A 14,885-nucleotide genomic window follows, 5' to 3' on the forward strand; every position below is an offset into this window, starting at 1 on the left:
GTGTCATACAGAAGGCCAGACGGTATAAACACAGTAGCCCCTTCTGGCCTAGGATTCCATCAATAACCTCCATTTTATTAAAAGGATTAGAATGCCAAACTCTGATATGACAGCTCAGAAAAATGACAAAAAGTGCAGCAAGAGGTTTCCAAAACTACTGGTGGTTCTATTCTGAGCCTTTTCCTACCCACAGTGGGCCCTGAAAAAACACACAGAAATTCATGTGTATTTCAGCTCATACGCAAGTTCTTCAGGTGTTTTTTTTAAATCTGCTTTCCTCTGATAAAAAAACAGACCTGGTCTACACAGGGAGTTTAGGTATTAAGTTGACTTTCTAAGCAATGAGTCCACACCACCAAACCCATGCCGTCGACTTTAAGGGCCATTAAAGTTGATTTAATTACTCCTGCTTTTCACGGGGAATAACGTTAAATTTGACCTTGCATGGTCAACCTAAGATAGTGCCAATGCAGTGCTGTGAAAGTTGATATTCTTGGCCTCTGAGATGTGTCCCACAGTCTGGCCAGGACTTTCAATTCTGATGTTCTCCATGTGCACAGGAAAAGCCCCAGGAAATTCTGAATTTCATTTCCTATGTAGCCACTGTGGCGAGCAGACTTCAGTGGACAGCTCACCTCAGCAGCACACCTGACCATGAATGCCAAGGGTCACAAATGAGTACCAGCATGGAACGTGCAGGAGATCCTGGGCTTGATTGCTGTGTAGGAAGAGGATTCCGTTCTCACAGAACTACGAACCAGCAAAAGAAATGCAGATATCTAGGCCGAGATTGCAAAGGGCATGGAGAAGAAAGGATACACCAGGGATGTTCAGCAGTGCTACATGAAAATAAAGGAGCTCAAGCAGGCCTATTAGAAGAAAAAGGGGGCAGACGGATGGTCTGGATCATCACCACAAACATGCCACTTCTCTGAGCAGTGGCATGTGATTCTGGGGGGGAACTGACCAGCTTTCCAAGCCAGTCTATGGATTCTTCTCAAGACACTCCTCTGGCAGCCTAGCACAACAGCATAAAGAACAGCATGGATGAGGTAGAGACTGGTCAACAGATGAGTGGAAAACCAAATCTCACCAACAGCCAGAATCTTTTTATAACTTTAGAGCCAATCCCCTCTTCCCAGGATGTCTCGCTGTTGGTCTGATGGTGGGGAGGGGACTTTTGGGGAGTTCACATTTTTGATCATGCTTGACGTGGATTAAGGCAATTAGGTGTGATCTGTGGCAGCCAATTGTCTACACAATGGGGGCACCATGGAATAGTTTGTTAACGAATCTGGAGACGAAACAGGAATCCTCCCCGAAGCTCTCATAGGAACTCTTTCATCCTTCTCACAAGGTTTCTGGGGAGCCTGCCTTATTCCTTCCTCCAAGGTCGGACACCTTCCCAAGACAAGCCAGTAGTAAGTGGTCTGCATCATTGCAGCACAAGGCCCAGGTTTCTAGCCACATTCAGTCAGCATCCACCCCTGTCACTCTGCAAGATTTGGAGAAGACCGAGATCTCACCTGTGACCCTGGATGAAGCAGGAGAAGCTATTAACTGATTCCTCTGCAGTAAATCCCCATTTTCTCATCCCTAATGAAGCATGGCTTGTGCTCCTGCCCTGCCACTGCACCCAGAGCCCCTCCTTTCTCCCACCCACATGCTCTTTTGGAAAGGGAAAGTTGCACTCTCCCGGCAAATGGGGGGGACACACATACCTCATGAGTCTCTACACTGCCCTGCCACCATGCCTGGACCCCCTTCCCCTCTGAAGGCTCAGGACCCGACCAGTCCTTTACCATGTCTGCCACCAAACCAAGTCCAGCTGCTCCCCTAAGATCTCTGTGGGGTATCTGCTGCATAGAGGGTGCTTAAAGGCACAACTGTAGCCTGGTACATAACATCTCCCTATTGTCTTTAGACAGACTTTCCATTTATGCTAAAAGATTAGGTTTTATGCTCAACAATGTATGTCCTGTAAAGCCTGCCCTTCACTTTTCTTTACAGCAGGTGCAGCAGTGAGCTTGCTGCACACGCCCTCAGCTCTGCTAGCTGTCCAGCTAACACAGATCCAAAGGCAAACATACACCAGGGACGACATGTTCACAAAGCAAATGCAATCCATTCACTTGGACAGGGAGTAATTAAGTGAGTGGACTGTAGGAGATGCAAGTGGAGCGCGAGGAGGAGTGCGAGCAGGGAACTGGAAGTGAAGAACCAAGAGAGAGTCTTGATGGTCATGGCGCATGTGATGATCCACATGATGCTGTTCTAGAACTGCCACAGGCACAGGCACTCCCTCCAGCTCTTGCAGACTCTCATTCCCTCCTCTCCCAGGGGCCCTAGAACACAGGGAGCAGGGTGGCCAAGGGCAGCCTCACACACAACCCGCAAGGATGCATTCCAGAGCAAAAGACTCTCCTCACACTTGTGATCATCCCCCACAAAATTCCCCCCCCCCGAACTCCTTTTCTATCCCTGCTGTGTTCCCTAAAAATGCATGATTTCTGAACAATACTCTCGTGTTTTGAAAGGGGGAGGGGGATACAGAGCTATGGCAGGGTGGGAGAGCAAGGTGCAGCACCTAGCCAGTAATTATGAGCAGCCGGGCACCAGAGCAAAAAGCAGAGCACGTTGAGGGGCACTGCAAATCAGAGGGTACGTCTACACTAGCTCATTAGTTCGAGCTAGGTAGGATAATGAGGGCAAGCAGAGTTGCAAATGAAGCCCGGGATTTAAATATCCCGGGCTTCATTTGCATGTTCCCAGGTGCCGCCATTTTTAAATCCCCCTTAGTCCGAACTCCATGCCCGTGGCTACACACGGCATGGAGTCGATAGTTGGAATTAAAGATCCGAATTCGAGCTACCGTTACTCCTCATTACTCCGTGCCGTGTGTATCCGCAGGCACGGAGTTCGGACTAAGGGGGGATTTAAAAATGGCGGCACCTGGGAACATGCAAATGAAGCCCGGGATATTTAAATCCCGGGCTTCATTTGCAACTCTGCTTGCCCTCATTATCCTACCTAGCTCGAACTAATGAGCTAGTGTAGACGTACCCTCTGATTTGCAGTGCCCCTCAACGTGCTCTGCTTTTTGCTCTGGTGCCCGGCTGCTCATAATTACTGGCTAGGTGCTGCACCTTGCTCTCCCACCCTGCCATAGCTCTTTCTCCTTGCTCCAGAATATCTACAAGAGTACACAGCTTGGCTGCCACAACAATGGAAATGTTGCTTTCACTGGGGTCTAACCTAGTCAGCAGAAAGTGAAATCTTCCCTTTAAATGCCCAAGAAGCATTCTACCACCATTCTGCACTTGCTCAGCCTGTAGCTGAACTGCTCCTTCCTGTGGTCCCTGCTGCCTGTGTTCAGCTTCGTGAGCCATCGAAGCTAGGGGTAGGCTGGGTCTCCAAGGATCACTATTGGCATTTCAACGCCTTCGATGATAATTTTCTGGTCTGGGAAGAAAGTTCCATCTTGCAGCTTTCTGAAGAGACCGGAGTTCCTAAAGGTGCACGTGTCAGGCACCTTTCCAACCATCCCACACTGATGGTGGTGAAACGGCCCTTGTGATCCACCGGTATCGCCAGCACCAGTGAGAAGTAACCTTTGTGGTTGAAGTACTTTTTGGCAAGGTGGTCAGGTGCCATGATAGAAATGCGTGTTCCGTCTATCACCCCACCATGGTTAGGGAACTTCATCGTGGCAAAGCACTCCACTACGCCCTGCATGTTTCCCAGACTCATTAACCTTCACAGCAGAAGGGTATCGATGGTCTCGGCTATTTGGATTACAACAGCCCCCACTGCAGGTTTCCCTACTCCAAACTGATTTCCAACTAACCAGTAGGTGTCTGGCATTGCAAGCTTCCACGTGGCTATTTGCCATTCGCTTGTCAACTGACAGAGCGGGTCTCATTTTTCTATTCATGCACTTCAGGGCAGGGGAAAGCAATTCACAGAGTTCTATGAAAGTGGCCTTAGGCATAAAAATGTTCTGCAGCTGCTGCTGATCGTCCCATAGCTGCATCATTAGGCAGTCTGGTGCTTGTCTGACAGCACCAGAACCAGCGTTCCACTGTGTCCAGAGGATCAAATGCTGGCGGCATTTGCCAGGCGCTCAACTCACGTGCCTCGCAGAAGAGTTATGTTCATGGCATCCCAAGATTTGTCCTCATTCTGGCAGGTCCTGGACATGCTCTGGATATACTCCAGCAGAAGGCACACCATGGTTAATATGACTGATATAATACTTTGCTGCTGAATGGGTTCCACGATGGGTTCCATGCTTAGCCTACTATCCGTATGCACAGATAACCAGGGAAGAAAGGGCACAGAAATCCTGTTTGCTGTTTCTTTCAAGTGAGTGTGAAAGGGTGAGAGACAAGGGCATTATGGGATGCTGACAACATGTACCTAGAATCACCCTCTACACTGTTTTGGTCCCAGCATGCACTGGAAGCATAACCCAGAATGCAAAGGAGCAGCAGGAAATGTGAGATAGCTTACCCATAGTGCAATGCTCTCAAAGTCGACAGGAGCCACACTATTGGAGACTCACTGGTGAACTACATTGAAGTCTTGTGCACAGTGGAGATATGCACCTTTGACATTACAAAATCAGGTGCTAGAAAATTAACCTTAATAAATTCAACCTTCTCTCTCAGTGTAGACAAGGCCACTGACATTGATAAAACTGGGCTGGAATCCAAGTCTCAGAATGATGCCTTACTGTGAATTTAGTTGATTAAATTGCAATGGTCAGTGACATACAGAAAAGCACAAACTCATTTATTAAAATTTTAAATCACTCAGGATTTCCATAGTACCAAGTATACAAACAAGCAAATAATCACATGCATGTCCTGTAAAACATGTTCTTCTTAGAGGTAAGAGGTATGAGCAGCGGGCTGAATATGTGTTCTTTCTCTAACAGTCCTCTTCCCTGCAAGAAAGCAGGTGGAACCCTCAAATGCATCCCACTTCACTATGTGTATTAAATTAAAAATTCACATAAATTAAAACAAAAATGTACCTTCAAAGAAATCAAAATCTTGTAAGTCATCAGGCAGCCGTGGTAGGACATCAGAAAAGTCCTCTTGATTCAATTCCAAGTCATGTGGAATGTCTGTGATTTCATTGGCGATGTCATCGGGCAGCTCATCTGTACTTAGGTCCGGTGTGGAGGGGCTCCTGAAGAGACAGTGTTGTCAGGTCACACTTTAAAATCCTGATTTCTCAATACTGCAGCATACTTTACAGACACACACCCAGCCCTTTTTATTTTTCAATCAGTAAATGGAAAGAATGCCATTTAAACAAGTGTCATTTAATTTGTTCTACTAATGACAGTTTTGAGTTGTGCATCGGCAGCAAAACAACCATTTTAACTGAACTGTGTTGAGATTTGAAATTAACATTTTTCAATTCTTCCTTTCAACAATGACAGAAATAAAAGACACCTGAAGATGTTCATTCCAGTTCAAACATCTAACATATTTGGAAAGTCAAAATATTAAGTGGTGGAGAAAAGAAAAAGGAAAGGTCACAGCAGACCTAATTAAGCCAAGCTCTGTTCAGCTTTCATTTAGCCAGACTCTGTGCAGTGCGTTGTCTCTGCAATCTTTTCCTGTCTTTAACTTTTTGATTATAAAGCTAAAACAAGCCCAGTACAAGGTGCCACGGGCACTGACCGTATGTGGGAGATCTCCACTGGCAGTGAAATGCTGGTGGGCATGCTGAGGTTCCCTTGGGGCACTGCAGGAGGAATAGGTTTCTGGGGCCTCCGTGGCCCCCTCCTTCTCTTCTTTTTGTGTTTTTTGGTAAGTGCAGGTGGCTTCGTTTTTTTCCTGGGTTTCCTCTGCTGCTGGTGCTGAACTTTACGGGAGCTGTCCCCTCTCAAGAAATTATCCTTTGGGAGAAACAATGAAGAGGGGACACGTTAGGATCAAATGAAACTTTCTTTTCTTGCCATTCCCAAACACTGAGACACAAGGTGAGTGAAGAGAGGATCTTTCTAACTGCCAACCTGCAAATCCAAGCATGGGTCTGAAAGTCACGTTACCTCCTTTCCTTCTCCTGCATTATCACCGAGAAGAACAATGAGCATGTACATTACATCCTTAGTTACACTTTTGCAACCTCTTTGGAGGCAAATAGGGCTGCACAGGTTTAATCAAGGGCACAGTCTGGGACTTCTACTACTGGAAAAAAGGAGTGTGAAAGAATGAACTCAGGCTAATTCTCAGATCAGGGGTGCAGAGCTGGCAGTCAGAAAAAAAAAAATCACATTGTTGTCATCGCTGAAATACTGCAAATACGGAAAGCCCACGCTGTCTTTTTTAATGACTGCGTCAGTAGTACCACAGTTTAATGCACATAAAGTCCAAAACAAAATATTTGGAACATCCCATATAAGCACCCAAAAAATGACTATTGGAGTGACCTGGCGGTAGGGATTTGTGCAGGTAGGTGTAAACCAGAGTTCTGGTCATGTTCCCATTGCTGTAAGGAGCCATGAGCACTGAGGAGACATAGTAAGTGCTGTAGGACTGAGAACTGGCAGGGGGCACGGTTGCAGGGCCTTGTACTCCTGAACAGCAGCCCAATGGCTAATTACAAAATGAGTGCCATCGTATAGGCTCTGAAGCAAGTCGGATTCAGTCTTCAATTTTGATTATGAAGGTTGTGGCACAGGGTTTTGATGTGCCAAGCAAAGGAAAAAAATGGGGGACAATCTTCAGGCCTTTGATAAGGACACTGAGGATTACCTAGAGAGAGACAGAGAGAGAGAACAATACCTGGATTAAAACGGTAAGGGTCTGTGTTACACGATAAAACACAATGGGAACCTCAGAGTTAAAAGTGTCCCAAAAGCATTTTTTGGGAGAGAAAAAAAAATGACAGGCGAAGAGGCACATAAATTATCCTAAAAATGTTGCTTTTGGAAGAGGTAGGTGGAGATCAGAAAATCGAGGATACTGTCTCAAGTTCCGCAAGTTACTAATCTGTTCTAATGCTCCAGAATACATCATGCTGCAGGGCCTCGTGACTGCGATATGATGGGCAACCTCAGATGATGTAGCCTGAAGCTTTGGATGATTATATGAAAAGGTCAGATCAATTTCTGGTTTTTAGCAAATCCATTTCCCCCGCAAGAAAAAAAAAATGTAAAACTACTTTATATTTGTTGGGGAGATTATATATATTTGTAAAACAGCACACAAGTTGATAAACTTAGCTAAATAGAACTCCTGATTATCCCAGTTTATGGAAATAGTTACAGCTGTGGTTTGTACTTACCATTTTTTTGGCATGTTCTTCACACAGAGGAGTCTGATGTGTAATGTCAAAAACTGGCACAGAGCATTGCTGTCCATCTGCAAACTTGGCTGTGCAACTTGAAAAGAGCTGCTGAGAACGGTTCAATAGGATATCTATATGTTTCTGTGTCAGGAACAACACACCAGACAGAGGAGACATGCCAATATGATACATATCAAAGCCTTGAATTCTACCAGTCCATCAAGATGCTATTTTTAATTAGTATCTTAACTTTGTTATTTGAAAGTAGGTAAAACTTAAACTTGAATTGCCCAGGATTTTATCGTTTGTTATGATGTTTTGATTTTTATCATTTGCCGCTGATGCAGATATTTTGCTAATGAATCCTTATCTCTTTCCTGGAGCAGGGGTCGCAAATCTATGGCTTGCAGGACCAATCTAGTTCCAATATGTCCAGTTCAGTGTGACTGAGGGTTTTTATTTTCCCTTCTCACTTGGAGGTGACTAGAGAGGGGTTGTTTTCCATCGGTGTACCTCCCCGCCCCTCAGTGACATTTCTGTCAGTGGCCCCTCCTCTATCTGGAAACTCTTAATCAGTAGTGTCAACAGAACTATTACCTCACTATTAAAACATTAAAACCAAAATGTCTTAATTCCTTTCTTTACGTTATTTTTTTGGCATTTACCTTTCTAGCTAGAGAACACAAAAAGTTCTAAAATCCTTCTTGCTTCTCTGAAAGCTGATATGTGAATGGACTGGAAAGGTCAAATAAATTTAAATTGAAACTTGTGTTTTCAGACTTTACTGCAAGTCAAATAGACATTTCACAGTGGACTTTTCTTTCCCTCTTTCAAATAATATTAGCAGCTTTCCTTCTGCCCACAGTAGCTCATTGTCAAACTGATGCTAACATCACCATCACCACATGCTCAAAATTGTAGAATGCAAAGTCAACAGAATCACAGAAGCATGGGGCTGGAAGGGATCATGAGAGGCCAACAAGACAAGCTCTATGGACGAGGCAGAACCAAATAAACTCTGACCAGTTATCTCTCTCACCAGTTCTTAAAAACTTCCCGTGATGGGGATTCTACAACCTTCCTTTGAAGCCTATTCCAGAATTTAACTAACTAGCTCAAATTAAAAAAAAATTATTAACATTAATAAAGAGAAAACCTAAGGAAGGATAAGGTGGAAAACAACTATTTTCATTGAGCGGGAGGGACAGAAATGATGTGTGAAGGAAGGAGAAAAGCAAAATCAAAACATTCTCTATTCTTTGAACTGGATACATTGCAAAATATTATCTCTGTGGGAGGAGAGGGAGGAGTTGCATTTTTAATATATTTACATACACATGCATAGATCCTTTGGGTGCAGAGCTGTTTTGAAAATCTGGTCTCATGTATCTAAGCCTTGTAACTTCCCCACATTTAGAGGTTCTTGTTCACAGAGATCTGTATTTTTAAGATAGAAAATGAGAAATCATCATTGTATTTTGCAGCCATTGCAGGAACAAGCAACATGTCCTGCGGAGCTGCACTGTGTCTCTGCGGAGCCAAAATGCACCATCTACTTCCCAACCATACCTGCCTTATTACATGAAATTTGAAAGGAGGAGTTTTGCGTGGCCTGCAGATACAGATACAGCATGAAATGTAACTTCCCGTTGTCTGCAGACAATTAGTTATAAGAGCCAAATAGCTCATCATGCACAAGTCTCAAATAACGTACTGCCACCCTCATTTGCCAGGCAGAGAAGATAAGGCATAGAGAACCAACGTGATTTGCTCAAAGTCAAACAGAAGGCCAATGGGATGGATTGAGTGATGGAGATCTGGAAGCTGAACCTCAATCAGCCCAATGTGCCTTTCCACTGGATCTTGGCGCTCATGTTGGATAAGATTGTCAGTGGCCACTGATAATGGTTTTTGCTTTCAACTGACAATGTATCTTCAAAATGTATATTAATTAATACTGCGTACAAGTATTCTATACAAAGCAACTCCATGCATGACAAGAACAGGAGGGATGTTGGTTTTCCCTGTCAAAGGAATAGAGGGACTGGTTTTTAAAGCTTTTATACGGTTACTCCATTTCTTATATCCAACATTTTAAGATGCTTTGCTTTTGTCCCATCCGTTTAGATCTTTTCTACCCTTTGTCTTCATTCCCCATTCTCATCATTTTGCAACACTTCTTCAATTCCTAAGTAGGCTGTGAAATCACAACTATAGTTTTATGGGGAGGAAGGAAAGGAAGAAAACTGAGAAGATGCACATGGGTCTTTCCAGGTAAGAAATAGAGTACTTAAAATAATCATAAAAAATCATAATACTAATCAGCCTGTCTAGCTTCGGGTTCAGATATGGAAGGTGGTTTTGAATCCCACAAGGTTTTTTCCCCTTTTTGAGGAGAATGTTATACCTCTCCAGATCACATTTCTTTAAGGGTTTCCTGAAATCCCATGCATTCATGTAGAGTTTCTTCCTCACCCAGAGTTGTGTTTTAGGGAATTCTCTTTCTTTCCTCTGCGCCATTCTGATTAGCAATGCAGGATATTAGAACCTTCACTATTCATTCACTCTAGGCTACCACTGTACTCCACAGTATTCCTAGTTTCTTCCTACAGAACTGAATCATGCAAGAATATCCAGATATTCTATGGAAAGCTACCATCAACTGCAGGAGAACAGGAGAGGATACACCTTCCCATCAAAGAATAAGATCATCTGTAAAGTTGCTGGCAGGCACCAAGCTACGGTGAGTAGGAATGTAACAGTATGCTAGAACAGATACGGGTCACTTGACAAATGGGTCTGCTCTGTTAACTGTGAACAGTGCACATTTCCACTACCATAAATACCTATAAGGAGACAGACACACGACCAAAATGGTTCAGGAGACATTATTTGCAAATAACTATTTCTGATACAAAATGATGTATCACTCTAAGAATGAAACTTGACCAAAAATGTTTCCTTCTGCAATGAGCACGCAAGGTAGTTAAGAGGATACGTTGAAAACAATGCCTGGTGAATGGAAGGGCCTTGTTAGTGCACTTTTCACCCTTCACAGATCCACTACATGTTGTTGGGTCTGCATCTCTCTGCGTGGCTTGGCTTGTGCTGAAATAAAAACACATTACAGTATGGAGTTTAAAATAAGAAATCTACCACCAGCAGATATCATGGCATAACTATAACACTAAATGTGACAAAGTGAACCACAACAGTCTGGATACACGTGTATGGTTTCCAGCTACAGAACAGATATAAATAAGGGGCTAGGGTGACACTGGCGTAAGAGCATTACAAGATGAGGCTCTTGCAAGACTTCCTCACAACTGTTATTTGTTTACAGCATCTGACTAACAGAGCCAGGACCTGATCAGAGACTCCAGGGCTGTGTCTACATTGGCACCCCTTTCCGAAAAAGGGATGCTAATGTAGCACGTTGGAATAGGCAAATCCGCGGGAGATTTAAATACTTGAAAGTAGGAATAAGAAATCCTCCGGAAAAAGCTTTATTTTCCGGAGAATAACGTCTAGACTGGCGCTTTTCTCCGGCTTGGGGAAAAGCCGGAAAAAAGCGGCAGCCATGTTAATGCAAATGCCGCGGGGGATATTTAAATCCCCCGCGGATTTGCCTACTCCAACGTGCTACATTAGCATCCCTTTTCTGGAAGGGATGCCAGTGTAGATGTAGCCCAGGATTGCAATGTAAATATTAAATGCTAGAACCCAGAGTTGTACTCACACTGTAAATGAAATTCACCGGACATACAGAAGGCTGGCACAAGGCCTATGCAATGCAGAAGACCTGTGTAAGCCCTCAAAACAGGACTAGCCCTTTGCATGAAGTGAATTTCACCTCCTATGCACATTATTCTCAACGCTGAAAGAAGGCTCTTTGCAGACATTCCAGCTATTACACTTAAAGCTTCATCAGCTCTTTTATGCTTGATCACAAGACAGAAACATAATTTCTAGGAAATATTATCATCCCCTAAAGCCAGCATGAAGTATCTGGAGTCATAAAATCATTGCAGTTCCTACACTTTGAGACTGAAGGAGTGACTGCAGAGCTCTCTTACTTTGTCAGACGATCTTCAGTTTAATTTATCATTCACTTCTAATTGCACAAGTAATCTATGTGCTACAGGGTAGACTTTACTCAGGTTACCACATAATCTGACCACGTTGCACTAAATTAGCCTGGGAATTCTGGCATGGGCCAGAATTCACACAGTTTAAGACTGAAGACATTTATTTATGGATTTACTTTTAAAAGTTCATTAGAAACCATACAGTTAAACTGCAATTCTGAGCTGTCCTTATAAGATGGGAGCCTTTTCTTCTATCCTCAATGTATCCCCCACCATAAAACAGAGCCCTTAGTCCTTCTTTACCCCCACAAAAGCAAAGACCATACCCAAACAGGGTGCCCTCTGTGAACAGGGTAAAGTCTGTTGTCAGCCTACTGCCGCCGCCCCTCTCCCCATATTTCTCTTCATAGTCCTCCAGAGCCACCTCTTGGTGAGTGAGGAGAGAAGCAGCAGAGGAAAGCTGCTGGTACCCAAGACTCAACACTAGGGCTTGCACAAGTATTCTATACAAAGCAACGCCATGCATGGCAAGAACAGGAGGGATGTTGATATTTTCTAACAGGAATTCCCACAGAAGGTAGCCTTCAGAGGATATTTGTTTCACTGTTCAATATCGTTTACTGTTAGATTGAGTCAAATCTAATAAAAAGCTATAGGAGTTTCTGAAGATATGCCTGAAAGAGGTCAAGAGAACACAGACATTTTTTAAAAAATGTGACTTGCCGAGGGACTCTGCAGAACAGGCTGTATATTTCTGTAAAGCATTTAACTAAAACCATAAGACACGAGAGTGGGATATCATTGTAAAATGAAGGAACAAGTAACAACTTAGAACCTAAAATATTCTGGGTGAAATCCTCACCTCAATGAAGTCAGTTAGAATTTTGCCGTTGACTTCAGTGGGGCCATGATTTTATGCCATGTAATTCAAATCATGGGCGTGTATTGCTGAACAAATGATCCATCTTCTGCACTGCACAGCTAAAAAATGCCTAACCTTTTCAGAAATAAACCATGCTTTAATTTACTGTACTCTGTTGCTAGGCCTTTTTACGTCAGGATTCTTATGTCATCTAAGTGCAGGATCCATATGGATATTGGATTGAAAATGCAACATTTCAATTTAACCTACTGGTTTCACTGCTGATTCTCCTCCAGCCTTGCCTACTATTGCAGGCATGTTGGAGTGCTTGGGTTCTAACCTGGTCCAAGTGCATGTAGCTCTTCGGAGTTCCTGTATGAGTTGCCCCGCACATTCCGGCTCTCTGCTGGCCGCATGTAGCAAAGCTTTCCGGAGCGTATGCCGGCATTTCTTTTGACGAGATTCCGCCCGCTCCAGGCGGCAGAGGTGCTTATATTTCTGCTGAAAGTAAGTGCAAAGTTGGGTCACCCTGGAACTCCGGTTATCTGCATCATCATCTGACCTGTGAAGAAAAACACAAACCAGGTGGTCTTTTTCAAAGAGAACTAATTTATAACTCTCAAAATTATTCAACAAATATCTTTCTTCTAATTCCACATAGAGGTAAAGACTAAAAATAGCCATGGATATGTTCCCTAAAAGAAACTCAACCAATTCAAACTGCGGGAATACTTTTACATTTTAAATGTATTTAAACTTCTTGGTATGTCATTATTAGAGATTACATTAATTGATCTTTGAATCGGACATTTAAATGTCTGGAAGTTGCTGTTAAAATATTGTTAACCTTTATTCACTGTGAATGTTTGAGAAAACCCTCAGTGGAAATTGATGGAAGAAAGCTTATGTCAGAGAAGTATGGTTGAATTCAAAGACCATGGCATTAGCCAGTTGACCTTGCCTTCCTGGATAGTCTTACTGGGTGATTTTTTTTCCCATTAGCCAAAAAGCTGGCTCCAAGTTCTGCTCTTATTTTGGTTTACACCAGTGAAATTCCAGTGACATTACTGACATTACTTCAGTTTTACATTGTGGCAAATATGATTAGGATCTGGCTTTTGCTATTTACTAACCAAATAGACAAGCAATTATATTGTTTGCAGTGTTACTGTAGTTGTGTTGGTCCCAGAATTATTAGAGACTAAGGGGGTAAGATATTATTTTACTGGACCAACTTCTGTTTGTGAAAGAGACAATGCCTAGAGCTTTTGATCTTAGGTAGCTGTGAGGTGAAATCCTGGCACTTGTCACTGAGATCCTCACAGACTGCAGGGGCAAAATTCCCACTGACTTTAGTTGGGCCAGCATTTCATGCCATGTAAGGATGTTAAATTGCGGATAGCTAGCTAATCGTAGAATTGATTCAATTTGTATTGACCATATGATTAGTCAGTAGGACTGCTCTGCAGAGCCAGCTCGAGCCAGGGCTGCTCAAGTCAGGACTGCTCAGTCCAGGAGCCACCCATGCTGCGGCTCTTCACGTTAAATGTAGTAAGAGCTGCTGGGTTCTTCCTCTATTTAAAATGCAGAGGTGCAGTGTCACAGACCAGCGCAAGCCGAGATGGCTCGGTCCCAGCTGGCACGGAGTCCAACAGCCCCTTTTGCGTTCAGCAGCCCTGGCCGCCATGAACAGGGGCTGCTTAGTGGCAGCAGCCCCCGTCTATGGTGGGGAGGGGGACTGTTACCTGCTGGAATCACTGTGGACAGGGGCTGCTTCGCAGCAGCCTCCCCTAGCCACCTCCCACCCCAATGCCTCTATCAGAGGCAGCGAGGAGAGGGGGCATGTGGCACCCCAGAGTCAGTGCTGGGAGGAACCAGCTTTTAAGCCAGCTCCCCCCAGTACTGGCTCCCTGTTCCCGCACCTTGCTGCTGTGGGGGCAGGGGAAACAATGATGGGGGGAATCGACTGTTAAGCTGGGTTCCCCCCCCCCAGCACCAGATCCTGGCCCCCCCCACTACCTCTCTCTGATAGATGCATAAGGGGAGGAAGCAACTAGTCGAGTCACTACTCGACTATCCGATAAGGTTATGCTGATCAGATAGTCAACTAGTCACTTACATCCCTAGCCCCGGGTGAATGAAGATAATTCCAATCACAAAGTGATTTTTTTCTCATTGTCTTTAGTACACTGGGCAATTTTTAAAGAAATAAAACCAAGAAGCTTATATTAAAGACCACTAATGTCTTCCCTGCTATGTGCTGTAATGATGCAATACAGTAAAAATCACACACAAAACAAGCAGTTTTGCATTTGGTATTTAGTTAAAAAGCAGAGATTATTGTAAAGTCACCAGCCTGGGTAGTGAGAGAAGGATCTGGGCAGGCTTAGTCAAGAAACTCAGCAGAAGCATGAACTGAGGTGGGAGCCCCTACTCAGTCAATCCCCATTTATTCAGGAAGATTTTTCTTCTTTTTTTTTCTTTTTCTAAATGGCAAAGCACACATACCATAAAAATCCTAAAACATGCCTGACAGAAATAATCATCATCACTGGCACTTTTTTTAAAATATAGGGGGTCTCACAGTACCAACTAGTGAGCTTCACCCTACCAATACTAAGCAAGTG

General features: G+C 43.8%; 1 protein-coding gene across 1 annotated transcript in view; it reads right to left on the minus strand.

Moving 5' to 3' along the window:
* The window catches only part of INO80D (INO80 complex subunit D), a 78,136-nt gene that overhangs the window by 19,123 nt on the left and 44,128 nt on the right, over positions 1–14,885 (minus strand). Inside the window, exons 6-10 of the mRNA XM_006129023.3 lie at positions 12,599–12,820; positions 10,307–10,416; positions 7,306–7,439; positions 5,697–5,914; positions 5,039–5,196 (exon numbers count right to left, since the gene is read on the minus strand). Coding sequence (XP_006129085.1) covers positions 5,039–5,196; positions 5,697–5,914; positions 7,306–7,439; positions 10,307–10,416; positions 12,599–12,820 — 842 coding nt within the window. The remainder of the gene's footprint in view (positions 1–5,038; positions 5,197–5,696; positions 5,915–7,305; positions 7,440–10,306; positions 10,417–12,598; positions 12,821–14,885) is intronic.

The sequence above is a fragment of the Pelodiscus sinensis genome, chromosome 7 (genome assembly GCF_049634645.1).
Source record: "Pelodiscus sinensis isolate JC-2024 chromosome 7, ASM4963464v1, whole genome shotgun sequence".
NCBI lineage: Eukaryota > Metazoa > Chordata > Testudines > Trionychidae > Pelodiscus > Pelodiscus sinensis.